The 17,258-nt window shown below is 38.1% G+C and overlaps 1 protein-coding gene across 1 annotated transcript in view; it reads right to left on the bottom strand.

The window, feature by feature from the left end:
* LOC126418509 (activating signal cointegrator 1 complex subunit 3) overlaps nt 1-17,258 on the bottom strand; it is a 238,365-nt gene that overhangs the window by 116,948 nt on the left and 104,159 nt on the right. Inside the window, exons 19-21 of the mRNA XM_050085303.1 lie at nt 16,753-16,889; nt 13,543-13,719; nt 3,894-4,119 (exon numbers count right to left, since the gene is read on the bottom strand). Of these exons, the coding sequence (XP_049941260.1) occupies nt 3,894-4,119; nt 13,543-13,719; nt 16,753-16,889 (540 nt within the window). The remainder of the gene's footprint in view (nt 1-3,893; nt 4,120-13,542; nt 13,720-16,752; nt 16,890-17,258) is intronic.

The following is a 17,258-nucleotide window of genomic DNA, read 5'->3' as shown; positions in this document are numbered from 1 at the left end:
CACTGCTTGTGAAATCGGATCTGTGATTCATTTTCTAAATGCAAAGAAAGGAAATTCATCGGCAAATCTGCGAAGTTTACAGACAAAATGCTACGAGTGATTCAATGGTTAGAAGATGCATCAAACTGTTCAATGAAGGACGTGACTAAGTACACGATGAAGAACGAAGTCGACGCCCGTCTGTGGTTACTGATGAACTGGTTCACACAACCGAAGAGAAGATGAAGCACAACCATAAATTTACACTTAGTGCCCCTACTATGGAAGTCCCACAAATCTCACGATCACTAATTCATGAAATTGTTACTGAAAAACAAAAATTAAGAAAACTTTGCTCATGGTGGGTACCCAAAATTCTTACTGAATAACACAAAAAACAATGGATTGGTTGTGCACTTCAGTTTTTCACATGCTACAATCAAGAAGGTGATGGTTTTCTTTCTCGGATAGTCACGGGGGATGAAACTTGGGTATCGTGCAACACCTCTGAAACAAAACGGCAATCAATGGAATGGAGGCACATTTCATCCCCAATGAAGGTTAAGCCTAAGCAAATCTTGACACCTTGAAAAGTCATGTGCACTATTTTTTGGGACAGAAAAGGCATTTTGCTGATCGATTTCTTACCACGAGGCCAAACAATTAATGCACATGGTTACTGCGAGACCATTAAGAAATTGCGCCACGCAATACAGAACAAGCGCCGAGGATTACTGTCAAAAGATGTTTTTTTTTTTTTTTCTCTCCACCCCCCCCCCCCCCCCCCCCACGATAACGCCCGACCTCACAAGGCGAATGTGACCAAACAACTCCTACAGGAATTTCACTGGGACGCATTTGATCATCCTCCGTACAGCCTGGACCTTGCTCCTATTGACTTTCATCTCTTCTTACACCTAAAATATGTCCTTGGTGCTCAGCATTTCAATGATGACGCCAAGCTGAAAGAACACGTTACCACATGGTTGAATGCACAGGCAGCAACCTTCTATGCAGAAGGCATACAAAAACTTGTGCCACGCTATGACAAGTGCCTACAAAATTTCGGAAGCTATGTAAAAAAGTAGTTTAACACTTGTAGATTTTTGTACAATAAATATTTTTTCTGTATCTGTACATGTTTGTTTTATGTAACCAAATGGAACTTACTTTGTGGATGACCCTCAAATGATCAACAGAATAGAATAGCAATTACACTCTAAAATCATCCACTCCACAGAGGGGTTGACTAAGACATCTGGCTGGTGGATTATGATGATTACATGTACATGAAGTTTACAATTACATTACAATTACAGTTTATAAAAGGTGGTCATTTTCTGCATGCATTTAAAACTATTGTTTCATACTTTGAAGAAGTGTCTTTTGTTCAAACACTAATAGTGTAAAATAAAAAGACGCAGAGTTGATGAGATGTAAACTGGTTTATGAGCAGATGCAAAGACACAACAGCTAGCTGCAAAAATATTGTTGCGTATAGACAACCGACAGTAGCAAAAGGAGATTAGAGTGCCTGCAAAGCAGCTATGTTGTGTGGGCTGCATGCACGTCAGGCAACACACAATACCTGGCCATTGTGGTAAGTCGGAACCAAACTTTCTAGTCCTTAATGTGCTAGAATGTGTTTCCAAACTGAGTAGGTAAAATACCTGGGAATCCACAAGAGCAAATATTGAAATGCCATAGTTATTCGGCTTGCTGGATATATCTTGGAGAAAACAGCATCTTTCACAGAATCCTTCCAGTTTCCCATCCACTATAGCATTTTCTCTGAGAGTATAGAACGTCTGTGAGTGTTGTACAAATGAAGGGAATAATTCTTGAATTGCTGTTATCTTGTGTAATTGGTGATTGTCTAATCTAAGATACTGTATGATGAATATAATAGGGAAACATTCCACGCGGGAAAAATATATTTAAAAACAAAGGTGATGTGACTTACCATACGAAAGCGCTGCAGGTCGATAGAAACACAAACAGACACATACATACACACAAAATTCTAGCTTTCGCAGCCAATGGTTGCTTCGTCAGGAAAGAGGGAAGGACAGGGAAAGACGAAAGGATGTGGGTTTTAAGGGAGAGGGTAAGGAGTCATTCCAATCCCGGGAACAGAAAGACTTACCTTAGGGTAGAAAGGGAGAGGTATACACTCGCGCACACACACACATATCCATCCGCACATACACAGACACAAGCAGACATTGAAATGTCTGCTTGTATCTGTGTATGTGCGGATGGATATGTTTGTGTGTGCGCGAGTGTATACCTCTCCCTTTTTACCCTAAGGTAAGTCTTTCTGTTCCCGGGATTGGAATGACTCCTTACCCTCTCCCTTAAAACCCACATCCTTTCGTCTTTCCCTCTATCCTGACGAAGCAACCATTGGTTGCGAAAGCTAGAATTTTGTGTGTATGTATGTGTCTGTTTGTGTTTCTATCGACCTGCCAGCGCTTTCGTATGGTAAGTCACATCATCTTTGTTTTTAAATATACTGCATGATGAATTTGACATGATTTAGACTGATTATGACGTGAAATTCCTCAATACTGTCCTCATCAGATTCCCACAGATCTTCTAAGTTTTGTCTTTTACTTTTGTTAATACCAGCTAAAAATAAGAGATCAACAAAGGCTTTTGGTTCAGTAACACCTATTGGTTTTACAACTCTCTCAAGCTGAAGTGAAGCTCTGACACTATCAATACACTAGTTTGTATACAGAACTATAATAAACAAAATGCCATCAACCATGAGGTCATTCCAGAAAGGTATTCTCACTGCTTGCACCACACCTCTAGGTCCAGGAAACTTCTGAATAACACTGTGGGTTCTGCAATATTCTCTCTGTGATGATGGACATTTTTCCATTTTGTCTCTCTGTTCTTTCCAATATAGTAATGGATATTATTGCCAAGTACTTTCTCATCATTTTAACTGTTGTCTTCCTTGGTTTCTGAATCTTCCTGCCAAGCTTCAACTTCATCACCACAACCTGTGTTCACTTCATCTTCAAACTCGATTTGAGATTCATTATTGTTCTCTTCAATCACCGTCTTTTGGAATCATTCACCATTGGATTGAGAATAGTATGTGTGTTTCTGTAGCCAGTTATGATCAAGTACATCCCACATAAAATTATAAAACACTCTAAAATAATGCATGCAGACACAGTCTATAAATTTGATACTTGATATTCTGAAAAGTGTAACAAACAATTAAATGATTTTTTTTTTATATATCAGTGCTTAGTACTACTTAAGCTGTGTATGTTGGAAACCAAATATTGTTAAAATGCAACAGGAACAGGTGCAGTGTACCAAACTGAGGAATCAGCATATATACAGTAAGAGAAGGGAATCTACTAGTAAGAAGACCTTATTGCAGTCAACTGTTAACAAATGGCTGACAGAAAATTATGATGTGTATGATCACCAACACACGATGGAAGGTTAAGTAATACTTATTATATAGTCAAGGATTACTTAAATCACATAAAGCAGGGACTGATTAAAAAGAAACAAAAATAAAAAGTTTAGTTTAATAAAAATACCATGCATCTATCACTCAATACCATATTTTAAGATTATATGTTATATGCAATATCTATGATGGAAAATGATAATCTCCTTTCTTGCTGAGTCCAACATCTCCATCGTGAAGGGATTCCAACTTGGTTTTTCAGGCAGATAAATGAGGATGCCCAGAGAATGTAGTGGCTGGCCAGGGGATCATTAGGGTCCTGATATCAGCTGAAGGGATTTGTATGCAGTGAGTAATGATGAGAAGGGAATAATTGTGTTATACCACTTTTGCAATAAACTGGACACTCAAGTAATTATTCACCAGGATCTCTGTCAAATTTTAAGATAAATGAATGGTAGAAGATACACACCTATATCTTTTGCATCCATCTCACGTAATTTTTCCACAGTTAATCTCTTCTCTTCAATTTTGTGGATAATGTCAGACCCCAGCATACGAAACTGTCTCATGGGAGTCTCCATGCTCCATTGTTGTTGCTCAAACATCTGAGCAAGGATCAGGAAACGTGTGGCCATAACAGCATTGTTTTTGCGCAGCTGAATTTCAAACAGGGCACGCAAAATCCGGACAGCATTCTGCAAAAATAAGAACAGTTATACTGAGAATTAACTGAGAGACATATGATAAAAGCTGAAGCCTTACATAAAATTATGCTATTGCCACATAAGCTCAGGTAGTCATACTAACCACACAGCATATGTTGGGACAACTTCACTGAAAAATAATGCTGACAAAAAAAAGTTACCAACACACATGTTCAACATTGGGTCTTTAGAGCTGTTTCCTCTCTATTAGGTAGTATACACTCCTTTCTTTGTAAGTTTTTATCTTACGGGTTCCAAAAGTTTTTAACAACACTATTTATTTTTTAATATAATGCCTTCACAACTAGTTTCACTATCAAGTAATGGTAATTTTGGAATGCATTTGTACACTATTTCTGAACAGAACAAAAAAGAAACTTAAATTTAATAATGATCACACAGTTTAGCTTTACTTCTAAAATGAGGCAGTGAAACACTAATTAAAGGATATAGTATTTGAAATTTCTGTAACAAAATCAGCATTAATTTACATGATCCCTTCAGTACTTGGATCACCATACTGAAAGGGCAAGATATAAAAATACATAATGATGTGCATAATTTATCAAGCACACCTGGACCAAACTGCAGTTATATGAGTCTAAGGACATGAAAAAGATGATTGTAGCCTGTTCTCAGTGTTATTCCATTTGTACATTAAGCAAGCTCTGAAGGAAACCAAGGAGAAATTAGAAAAGGGAATTAAACTTCTGAAAGAAGAAACAAAAACTTTGTGATTTTCTGATAACATTGTAATTATGTTGGAGACAGCAAAGGACTTGGAAGATCAGTTGATTGGAATGGATAGTGTCATGAAAAGAGATTATAAGATGAACATCATTAAAAATAAAACAAGGGTAATAGAATGTAGTCAAAAGCTATCAGAAAGTGCTGAGGCAATTATATTAGGAAACAAGACACTAAAAGAAATAGATGAGTTTAGTTATTTGGGTGCCAAAATAACTAATTGTGGCTGATGTAGAGAGGATGCAAATTGCAGACTGGCAATAGCAAGAAAAGCATTTATGAAAAAGTGGTGTTTGTTGACATGTAATATAAATTTAAGTGTTAGGGAGTCTTTTTTGAAGTGCAGTGCTACAAAAGAATGCTAAATATTACATGGCTAGAGTGAATAACTAATGACGAGGTACAGAATCGAATTGGGGAAAAAAGGAATTTATGGTACAACTTAACTAAAACATATGATTGATTGATGGGAAATATCCTAAGGCATCAATGAATCATTAAACTGGTAACAAAGGGAAGTGTGGCCAAGTCAAAATTGTAGAGCAAGACCAAGTCATGAATACAGCAAGTAGGTTCACTTGGATGAGACTGCAGTAGTTATTAAAAATGAAGAGGTTTGCACTGGGCAGAGTAGCAAGGAGAGCTGCATCAAGACAGGTTTTGGACATAAAACAACAACATGAGAATATAAAATTTTGCCTCAGAAAGCTTGACTATGCCTAATTCCTTGTGTATAGTTACAGTCACTGGTGAAGAATATTTTCCCATAATTTTCACTCTGTCAATCTAACTAGCATCCTCAGATCTTAAGTTTCATTTCTCTGAATCCCCATGTTTGGCTGGAAAGTAGCTTTGTTACTATTCATAATTAAAATAAACGCAATAAATAGAGAGAATTTATTACAAAACAAATATCTGTCAGTCATTGATTTCACCACTGAATAACCCACACACAGTAATCATCCCTGTGCAGGACTACAAAATCGCATGTACATTAAAATGTACAGTTTAATAGTCAATATATGAGAGCCATGAGAACAGTGTAGACTTGATATGTTGTGTCACCTTTTCAAGTGAGAAAGCCAAATCTTTGTAAAGACAGAAATGTAGGCCCTCAGAGAGTGAAGCTTAGTACCATATTAGTCTTGAAGCCTGCACTAAACAAAAATTACACAATTTTACCACAAAAAGGAGCTCCAAAGCAGCTGACGCAAAGGTATATTGTATTCTGACAGTGGAAGAGTGATTATCGAACACTGATGGAGAAATAAACCCTTGCAGATGAGGATATACTCCACCAGGGTGTATACATGGACAAGGAAAAAAAATTCCCGGATTTTTCCCAGATTTCTCGGCAGAAAATATACTTTCTCCCGGGCGAAAATACATTTTTCCCTATGTTATGTGAGAGTATGCTTATCCTCGGCACCGTAAAATTTATCAGTCTTTTAAATGTTTATGGTTTTATACGCCAACGTAGAATTTCCCGGCACTGTAGAAAACGAAACTCAGGGGAGGAAAAAATACGAACTGGAAAGATCTTTGATGTGTAGCAGCAACATGTATGCAGCATATTTTAGTGTTACGAAGATATAAATTTGAATTCCACCAAACACCGCGTGTTACTTTTCGAGGCATTGAAATCAAGATTGCGCGCTCTTTTGTAAGCCAGTCATAGCTCATGTCATGTGATCTCGCCAGCTGATGACAGCGGGACACGTGATGTAGTCAGCCAATAGCAAGATCACTCTTAAGTAGCGCAAACACACAAATAAGAAAAGTTGATGGCTTAAATTAATATACATAGTGTTGCTACAAGAAAAACAGAGGTTCCGCATATAATCGTAGTCTCGAAGATTAATGAGATGCAAGAGAAGCTAAGCTTCCACATACAATGTTGATCTTTTATGCGCGTGTTGCACTTTAAGATATATCACACAAATGAGCCAGTAAAATATTTAATAACGACGTAAATGTCTGATCTTCTGGGTTCGAAATTCTTCTAGATAGTCGTCCTAAAAGAGTTGATTTTGAATTGAGAGTCAAAGGCTTTTTGATTTAAGAAATTCATCGTACATTCTCGCATATAGTCCATCTTGTGTAAAAGGAAATTTACTTTGAAAGTAACGCTTTTCAAACCACCATCCATGATGTTTTCCCGTGACCTGTTAGAAACTGATTCGTTTCAGCTGTTGCCAGAGAGCACCAGATAACAGGCGCCACCGTTCTTGCGCAGCTACGACGACACAGGAAGCCTGTATGTTCGTACGTGTAAAACATTAAAAGATCTTGCACTATGTCACAAAAGAAACAAGACATCAGAGGACACTTCAAGTTCATCGGAATTTCGTGAACCGTACTAAAATGCATAACTGGGCTTAAAGTGCACATTTGTATGTCCAGATTCGGATGTAAATTTTCTTGAGTACCAGCACCTTATTACCTCATGTTTGGTTCTTTATTATGGCATAATGCCAGGCGAGCTAGAAGATGGAAAACGTGCACCTGAAATGCAGCGAACAGTTGACACTAGCCAACAGTGTGAAATTAAACAATTCGTTTCAAACAAATTGACTGCCTCAGCGCAAAAGATTAATAAAAGCCAAATCTCTTTAGCAAAGCGACAAAAATAACCTCATTGTTCTGCAAGGTGAATGCTTGACTGTCAGAAATGTGGAAATAAAACCTGAAAATAATAACATATTTTAGCCTTCCATAATTACACGAATGTATTTTAATTCATTTGATAGCTCCCGGCAACAGAAATCCGTTTTGTTTTCATTTGATGTGAGAGTAATGAATGAAGAGGAAACAGCAAACTCACTAAAAGTAAACACAGGTCACGTGGAGACTATCCACCTCCCCACCACAACTCAGACTGCTCTGTGCATCAGCCCTGGATCTACGATATTTCCGAACCAGGGCAATACTAGATAGTGGCGCCCAGCCACACATCTGTAGCCAGAAGCGGGAGAAGGTACTACCCATACGTGACTCAACTGTGCATGCACAAGAGCCCTGTGCAGCTGGTCCCGGCGGAGGTTCGAGTCCTCCCTCGGGCATGGGTGTGTGTTTTTGTCCTTAGGATAATTTAGGTTACGTAGTGTGTAAGCTTAGGGACTGATGACCTTAGCAGTTAAGTCCCATAAGATTTCACACACATTTGAACATTTTTTTGCACAAGAGCCCGTCCGCAACTGCTGAAACGAATCTAATGTCAACAGCTGTCACATCACGCTCATCGGAGGCAATTTGTCTTATGAATCATTTCTTCGTCTTTCTAAAGCCTTTGACACACTTTGCTGTTGGCAGATGCTTGTATGAGCACTATGTTCTATGTTTTGTTGTTGTATATGGCGGATTTCCTTTGCAACTTAAGTTTTATTTTCGTTTTTTCTTCCTCCTGTTAATGTTTTGTTGCTGCAGTATTATCCTGCAGACGCAGGATACAGTAATATCCTTTGTTGGAGTATTGGTTCTTACCAGTCAAAATCACAAAAATTTAACGGGAAACTAAAACAATGAAACATTCCCGGAATTCTAAAAAATTCCCTGACTTTTCCCAGTTTTCTCCCGGATGAAAAAATTCCCGGGTTTTTCCCGGATCTCCCGGGTCGTATACACCCTGTCCACATTAGGACACATGGTGTGTAATGGTCAAAACATAGAAGACAGGAACAAATCCCTCATTTAATGGCTACAAGTAATCTGTGTCATAACCATTTTTTAGAGGTAAACTGCTGAAACAAAACACAGAAACAAATTCTGACTTTGTTCTGGAAGTTGTCAAAACATCAGATTAACTATTTACACTAGCCAGAAGCTATTGCAGAAACCAGACAGCCAAAACATGCCACTGAGAAGGTTAAAATTAGCAAAGCAATACTTTCCAGGAAAACAGGTGTGAGGTGTGAGAAAGAGAGGAGATGGAACGACTAGGTGGAGTTACTTCACAGCAGTGATTGCCGACCAGTTGAAGGAATTTTCCGACCTCCAAAAGGGAGCCACAGTATGGAGGGGTGTAGCACTAATCTATATGCTTCCACATATATAACTTCCTTACCCAGCTTCCTCTCCAGGTGAGATTTTCTTATCCGCCAGTTCAGGCTCCCTTCCACATTGGTCAACAGGCCGAATTCTACCAATTGACCCTAGCCAGGGATGTGACAGTGTTAATTGTAACAGTTCAAAACTGCAGTTTTCAGTTGAGAAGAGACAGCTTGTAACTTGTATTATCTGATCACTTGCATAAATTATTCTTTTAGTCTGTTCTCCTAAAGTGTGTCTACAGTAGCTGGTGTCCACATTTCACAAGAGAATGCAACAACAACTCTACACCTCTCAACAAAATCTATATTTTTTAACATTGATACTTACTACTGCCCAGTCATACTTTACTCATGTACTCACAACCAATAAGAAATATCCATTCAGAGTCTTCAAAATCACCTTACTCTCCATAGTAGGAATATCAACAAAATAAACACTCATTATACAGTCACAAATGGTATAAATTTCGCATAGTATTTGCGATAAATCGCAGTTCAAATATTAAGCCTAACAAGTTTTTTTAAGACTAAATCATCTGAGTGTGGGGTACACTGGCAGCTCTGTATTTACTGTTGCTGTTCTCGAACAACGGTTTGTTTGGACTCCCAGTGAACACATGCTCAGTACATACAATCCCTAAATTCAGTATTCGTCATATAGCTCTGCTAGTTATAAAAATATCTACTCCAACGAAGTTATACAAAATCAAAAGTGGAAAATCCACGATGGAATGTAACAATTATGCAGTGGGGGTACAGCTGCCTTAGACTGCAGTCGTGTGTGCGAGTTGTGTTTGCGTGAATGTTAGTGTTAGTGTTAGTGTTAGTGTGTGTGTGTGTGTGTGTGTCTCATCTATTTTTGACAAAGGCCTTACGGGGCGAAAGCTTTATTTGGAACAGTCTTTTTGCTGTGCCTATTTGTGACTCAGCATCTCTGCTATAAAGTTATACAAAAAGTAGATATGTATGTTTAGAGGATTAGAGAGAGATCATAACCCCATCAGGAAAACCTGTATCTTGAATTACTGAAGTGTCTCAGTTCAGTTAATTAATGTAAAACTGAGGAAACTTAATTTATTTTGTAGATTTTTATACACTAATGAGCTAAAGAATTATGTCACAGGGAAACTCAACTCACATTTGACAGCTGTATCACAACACATTTATTCATTAACATCCTTTGTCATTACCAACAACTCTCATTTCTCAAAAATAGTGTAATGCTTGAATGTAACACTAGGGTGAAAACAAACCTCTACAGAGATTTCACAGGCTTATATTAGTATAGAAGGAAATCAGTTCCATGGATACATGCATATTTAACAACTTGGCTCAGCATATTACAATCTCTTGTGGGCAAAGACTGAGTTAAGGAACTTGGTGTTGGACACCTCCTTCCATTCTGCTGAAGAGTAACTTCTTTTAAAGTTAATGTTTTAGGTTTTTTTAGGTTATTTTATAAATAATATTAGCAATGTAATAAAACAACATTTCAAAATGTTATGTCATTTCATTGTATTGTACTTTAATGAAATATGCACCACTGGCTTCTTCCTACACCCCAGAGACCCAATGCCAGGAAATATACAAAATGTTCACAGCAGCTTAGACAGAAAATAACAATAAAAGTAGTGACTCACTGCATCTCTATTATTCACAATTCATTCCTGCTAGTCTTCAGAAGCACTTAACAAAATTTCAGAATTTTTCACTTCACTCTTTGGTCTGCCACACAGTTTAAATTTTTATCTGTACAACAGATCACTCGTTACACAGTGTGCATGTAGCCTTGCTGCTTCTCTTTTATCTATTATTAGCTCTGTCTGCTGTATTCTGTGGCGTCAACACCCTTGCTCTGTACACCAGCCAGTGCTGTCTTTGGCTCTCCCCTCCTTTCAATATTGTACGACAGTTAATATGAAGACGACAAGCTAGTTTCACAACTGAAGAGTGTGATCGAGCTCATATAGAGGTATGTAAGCTTGTCAGACAAAATATACCACAATTTGAAGAAGAGCACTTCAGTCAGTCTGGAGCACTGCAGGTGGTGCAGAACCAGTAGCTGGCAGTCAAGTGACCCTCAGCAGCTGACACAAGTCATGGGATTGAAGCAGTGTGTACATGGCCATAACTTGTACAGTATCAATGCAAAAAGGTCGATCAACTTGGAGACTTGACAGAATGGCAGAGTGTTGCTACCGTATCTTGAAGTGCCTCTCACCATGCTGTGAATGAATTTTCCCAATGTGTTGGTGTAAAAGTGTGAATTGCCCAAATGTTTCCAAGAAATGGTGTATCATTCAAAGTCACGTAACAATGTATATGAAGTCTAGTCATAAAACAATCCTATCAACAGCGACCAGAAATGAGTGTCACCCCGACAGTGACTGGAAATGAGTGTCATGCCTCTTGAATAACAACTGCTGCGCACAGGACATTTTATGCAATTTACAGCTGCCATCGGGAATCTCACAAAAAGCCACTGCTTACAGCGGGACAAAGCTTTCTGTCTTCAATGGGCCAAACACTGAATACAGACAGCTGCCAATTGGAGGCATATAGCGTAGTCTGATGAGTAATGATTTTGCCAGTTTTCAAATGATGCGAGGTGACGAGTGCACTGACGGCCCAATGAAGAATTTCACCTGCAGTGTGTGGTGGTGTAATTTGGGCTCAAGGTGATTTACTGATGCTTTGGAGGTGTTTTTAACAGAAGAATGTCTTTCAAAATTGCCAGTGACCAAGTGTCACCCTTTCTTCTACACCTGCATGTCGAGTATTCTGTCAACACTCCCGTCTTTCGAGATCATAGCACCCATGTTCGTACACCTGCACATGTATGTTCCCAGTTTGACAAACACTTGAGCATCCTACCGTGCTGTGACTGGCCAGCTAAACGCCCAGTCTTAATGCCCCGGAAAATATGCGGGCTATCAGGAATGGCGAGAGAAACATAGCGATAAACAAGGGTGTAATTTGGTAGTTCTGCAGGATCTAATCACCAACAAGTGGTTCCAGCTGGATATGGCAAACCTGAAGAAACTTTAGTCCTGCTCCCTTTCAAACTGAGGACACCGTCGAAGCCAAGTAATCTCCTGTTGACAACTAGTTTTTGTGTGATGTGGCTACTGTGCACTTTGGAATGTACAAAAACTGTTCTTTTATGCAATACTGTCAACTGTTTTCATTTAGGGTATGTTACAATATGCAGTACAAGCTGTCAGTTTAAAAAATTGACACAACTGATACGGCAACTGTGATGTAACTGATGTCCTTCGACAGCACACATTTATAATAGCACTGGCTTTTAAACATTACTGTTGATGGTTTCTTTGAGTATGATGTGATTACTTATACACGCGATAGCTCTGGATCTCACAGCATAAATTTAAGTGCTACTTAGTTTAAATGTCAACCCCTCTTCAAATGTGTAATGAATTCCAAAGTTTTGTTTAGGCTGGCACCCAACAAGTACAACTCAAATTACACTCAGAATGTATTGTTTATTTTTGTACTACCTGTCTATGTATTACATTCTGAACTTCACCTATATAATGCACACTCAGATTAAAACACATTCAGCGCTGCAAAACAAAATCATTTGATTTTATAGAAGGCACCTAAATTTCGTATTCTCAGCTTGATATATACAAGTACAGCTGTGATTAAAATACACTCAATATTCTGAGTACTATATTTGCTTTCAAGGTGGGTACCTGTGGATACAATATCCTTTTGGAGGAGGAACTTGTGTATTGCAAATATATCACTGACCTACAAAGATCAATTTTACATTGCAAAACATGCGATACTAGTGAATAAAATTTCTTGGGTTATGCAACTGTGTACCGCACTCTATAGCTGAGCTACACGGACCAACTTCAGTTTGTAATACAAGTAATATCCTGCAAATATTAAACTTTGGGAGCTGGCATCCATGCAGATATGCAACTCTGTATTGTTGTTCAGCTACAAAGGTCCACCCTTAATTGGAATACACACAAAATTCAGGGTGTAATTTGTTGCTTAAAGAGTGGCAGTATTTTATACACTTTTTCAGTAGATTGATTTAATACTGCATTCTGTAGTTGAGCCATGCACATCAACTTCAGTTTGCAATATATGTATTGTTCTTATACTAATTTATTTGTGTTGTTTGTACAATATTCATTTTTTATTTACAATTTATAAGAGAGCCCCGTGCTGCTACTTCCACAAGGGTTTCCCCATAATTATATTATTCCACAAGGGGATCCCAATAACATTATTATTCAGTGCACAGTAAACCACTCACTTTATAGTTGGCTGTGTTTTATTTTTCAAATGATTAGAATCTTAGTGCCTAAATTCCCTTCTTCCTGCACAGAGTTTAATATTCTGTAGTTTTAATATCTGCCACAGTATGTTGTCAAAAAAGCCACATCAGTTATGTACTTGTGAAAAATAGCTGACTGAGTCAGCAGTCAATGTCAACTTACTCTGGTGTTTTTAATATATAAAATAATCATCATCTTGGCACAACATAAGCTTTTGCTGATGTCAACACATTTTTTAATTACCAGTTATCCATCAGATATGTCAATCTGGCCATAATAAAAAGCTTTAAGAATTTGTATACCTGCATTACGTACGACTGGTCTGAGATGAGGGAGAAAGAGTTGAGGCGCCCGTGAGACAGGAATGTCTGCAGCAATATGTTCACCTTCCCGTAGACATTCTCTGTGCCTCCTGCCACAGGCAGCGGGCAGTTCATGTCTACCAGCTGGTCCAGCTCCTCCATTTCATCATCTCGGACCTGCAACAGTAAAATCCCAGCATCAAACACCACCCTGAGAAACTGGAAGTGCACCTACATAATAAATTTAAGTACAAAATATTAGAGACGTGCAGAAATGCTTGTATTAGTGGCTCTGCAAATATATGGGCATCATTTTCGAGTCATGTATTCAAATAACCATGTTCTGGACAACAAATATTGCTTTCAAAAGAAATATTCATACCATACATCAATTTACTGCTTATAGGTACATGGTTCAATAATAAGTACCCATATCTGAACATAGATGTCATTGTTAACAAAGCTAAGTTGTGTTAACATTCCGTGCTGCTACCTGACAGATGATGTTAAACAAAAATGACACTAAGTCATAGATTATTTTGGATTTGTCAGCCATTTCGGTACGTTTGTGCTAGAGTGGTTTTCATCAACATGAAATAACTATACTACAACTTACAAATACAATAAATCACTTTCTGCTTTTACATGGGTAAATGTGTGACAAGACAAAAGTGAAATTGGTCGCCATTAACAGTGATCCTTCACCGGTGACATGCCATACATTGGTTCAACAAATCTAAAGTGCAGTCAAACATCCATCAGATTTGGTTAGCAAAGAAAACTAAAACATTGTAGAAGCTCATGTTACACAATTCTTGCTGATTATCAGACAAAAGTGTATCGAGTAGCAGACACCATAGGCACTCCTACAGGAACGGTAGTTAATATGTTGCTTGTGTGCAACAGAAAAAACTATCGGCTCAATGAGGGCTGTGACTGCTGACTGTGAATGACAACTGAGTGTAACTTTCAAATTCAAAGCTGTGTTTGGAGCAATTTACGTGAGTTGTCACCACAGACGAAATATGAATTTATCATTTTACTCTGCAAGCTGGCCAACAGTCAGATCAATGAGTTGCTTCCAGCAAAGCTGCTTCAAAGAAGGCAAAGATAGTACCCCTAGACTGGATAAGTTGGGGTGATGATTTTTTATGCATGCATTGGTGTTGTAGTTGTACTCTTCTCCAAAAATGGAAAACGATCACTGTACAATATTACAGTGATATGTTGGACTGCTTCCACATGAAGTTGGATGAAATACAGTCGCATTTTTCAATAAAGAAAATGTCTGCCCAGATAGCTGAGTGGTCAGCGTGACGGACTGCCGTCCTACAGGCCCGGGTTCAATTCCTGGCTGGGTCAGAGATTTTCTCCGCTCAGGGACTGGGTGTTGTGTTGTCATCATCATCATCATCATTTCATCCCCATCAGGTGCGAAGGTCGCCCAAGGTGGCGTTGAATGTAATAAGACCTGCACCAAGGCGGCCGGACCTGCACCACAAGGGGCCTCTCGGCCAATGACGCCAAACGGTCATTTCCATTCCCATAGAGAAAATGATTTTACACCACAACACAACAACATGTTCCATGGAAGTCATCCCCTTCACAATTTATTAAACACCTTTGTACTGTATTACTACTGTTAATTTTTGTATTTGTTCTGTTGTATTCAATGGCAGTATTATTGAAACAAAAATTTAAGGAACCACAAGTGGCTTTCCATGCCATGTCACATTTGTCAAAGAATATGACAACATAAGCAATGACTGAAAGAAAATAAATAACAAGGTGATGAATAAGCTATAATGGTTTAGTAAATCAATTGTAAATTAATCTTCGAAATGCAGTAAAAAAGTGTTTTTTGAACCATATTCGCCAAATTACCCACTAATCCTAAAAGTGCACAGTATCAGCATAAATTTTGCATAATACAAATTAAAAAAGGAACAGAATGAGTAGGCATGACACATTACACAAGAAAAATGGGACTGGTGCTGCAGCTCTGTGTACCTAACAATTGTTTACCTCAAAAGAGGACCCATTTTAGTCCATGCCTCTGCTTTTCTTGATCCCACTGCTAAAACAATCTTTGCATGTCATTTTTCATAAGGTTGTGAAGGAGCTCTAGTTATGTATTTCTCTCTTCTGCCACCAGAAAATGTCTCTTTTTGTGGAGATATGAATTCTGGTTAGCTAGTTGTGTGGAGACTGAGGGACCAAATTACTACGTTATCACTTCTTTGTTTGCAAAACACGTTCACTAAAAACCAGAAGCAAAAGCTGCCTAAGTAACCACAATTTATGGTTTTTGGTATTTGGAGGTAAAATTATTAATTGCATCATTCCAAAACAGGTGAGTAAAGTGAAAACTCAAGGACTGCTGGTTTTAATACATTACTTCACTGAGAAAGTGTTGGAGACAAACACACTGTCCTGGTGCTGTTTGAGAGTGCTTCTCTCTGACACGTTCATGTAATTAGTCCAAAATATCTCTATAATATTTTGGGTAAACTGTTTCAAATTATTCATACAGTTTCTTGAGGAAGACTCAGACTATCAGTGCATGGACTTGGTTTCTGGATCATATGTACGAACTCACAACTATCATATTTAATAATAGTTTTAAAAACTGGTTTCTTCATTAATATGCTCCAAATGGTGAGAGCAAAATTAATTTTTCCATTTCCTTTTTGATCATCAGACAAATCTTCCAGCAACATTTTTGTAGATAGTTTCATCATGAGTAACTTCTTTATTAAAATGTCTTGAAAATCTTCTTTGTCCACATGTGCCATCACTCAATCTTTGATCTTCCAATACTGTTTACCAAACTTCTGCAAAGTTTTCCTTAATTCTCAATGTAAAAAGCTTCCGACTGCGTTGCTGACTTTTTATGTTCCACAAGAAACCTTACGTTACTCGCTGTTCAGTTTCAGTGAAAGACATTATCCAGCAAAGTGCAAGAAGACATCCAAATTAATTTGTTCATCCACTGCCACACTGCCAATGAGCTGATGGGTTTAGAAGAAATGTGTCACAGCCGAGCAAAACAGTTCAAGGGATAAAAGCAAGCAGTTGCACACTAATATCCTCAACATTTAACTCCTTGGTAAAGTAAGCAGTCTTCATCATGCTGTTTTGAGGTAAAAGTTCTTGTAATACTAACAAGCGTACACAGTTTCACGACTCAAGTATTGGAGAGGTACTTACCTTTAATTGATCAAATTCTTGGGCCTTCGAAATCATTGCAAGTGCATCAGCTTCTGACATAACTGGTGCCATTAGCTCATTGAATATTTCCACCGTATCATACTTGATGTAAAAATGACTTGCAGTTCGCCCAAGATCTAAAAGTAAATGGTTATGTCACTTAATTGAAACAAATTTAAAATAAAAACATGTCTGCAATGATATTTTTTACAAGGTCTTGGGGACTGGACCATTACCGTGCAGGAAATTTGTGTATTTCTAATATTTATATTCTCACATCAACTTCATAGCTGGCAGAGGAAGCAAGTATTTTGCTCTAGAGAAATTATTGCTAATAAATTAGCACTTCACACAAGTGAAAGCACAATAATTATTAGGAAAAAGAACACAGATTTGAAATCTGAGCTCCTATATTCAATTCCTGCTCCTTTTTCTTTTGCCTTTGTCTCACATCGATGCAGGATCAATTTGGTTACTACAGGATTTGGCCTGGTTAATTTAAGGGG

The sequence above is a fragment of the Schistocerca serialis genome, chromosome 9 (genome assembly GCF_023864345.2).
Source record: "Schistocerca serialis cubense isolate TAMUIC-IGC-003099 chromosome 9, iqSchSeri2.2, whole genome shotgun sequence".
Taxonomy (NCBI): Eukaryota; Metazoa; Arthropoda; class Insecta; order Orthoptera; family Acrididae; genus Schistocerca; species Schistocerca serialis.
Note: the sequence above shows the minus strand (reverse complement) of the source record. Positions and strands in the feature narration are given on the sequence as shown.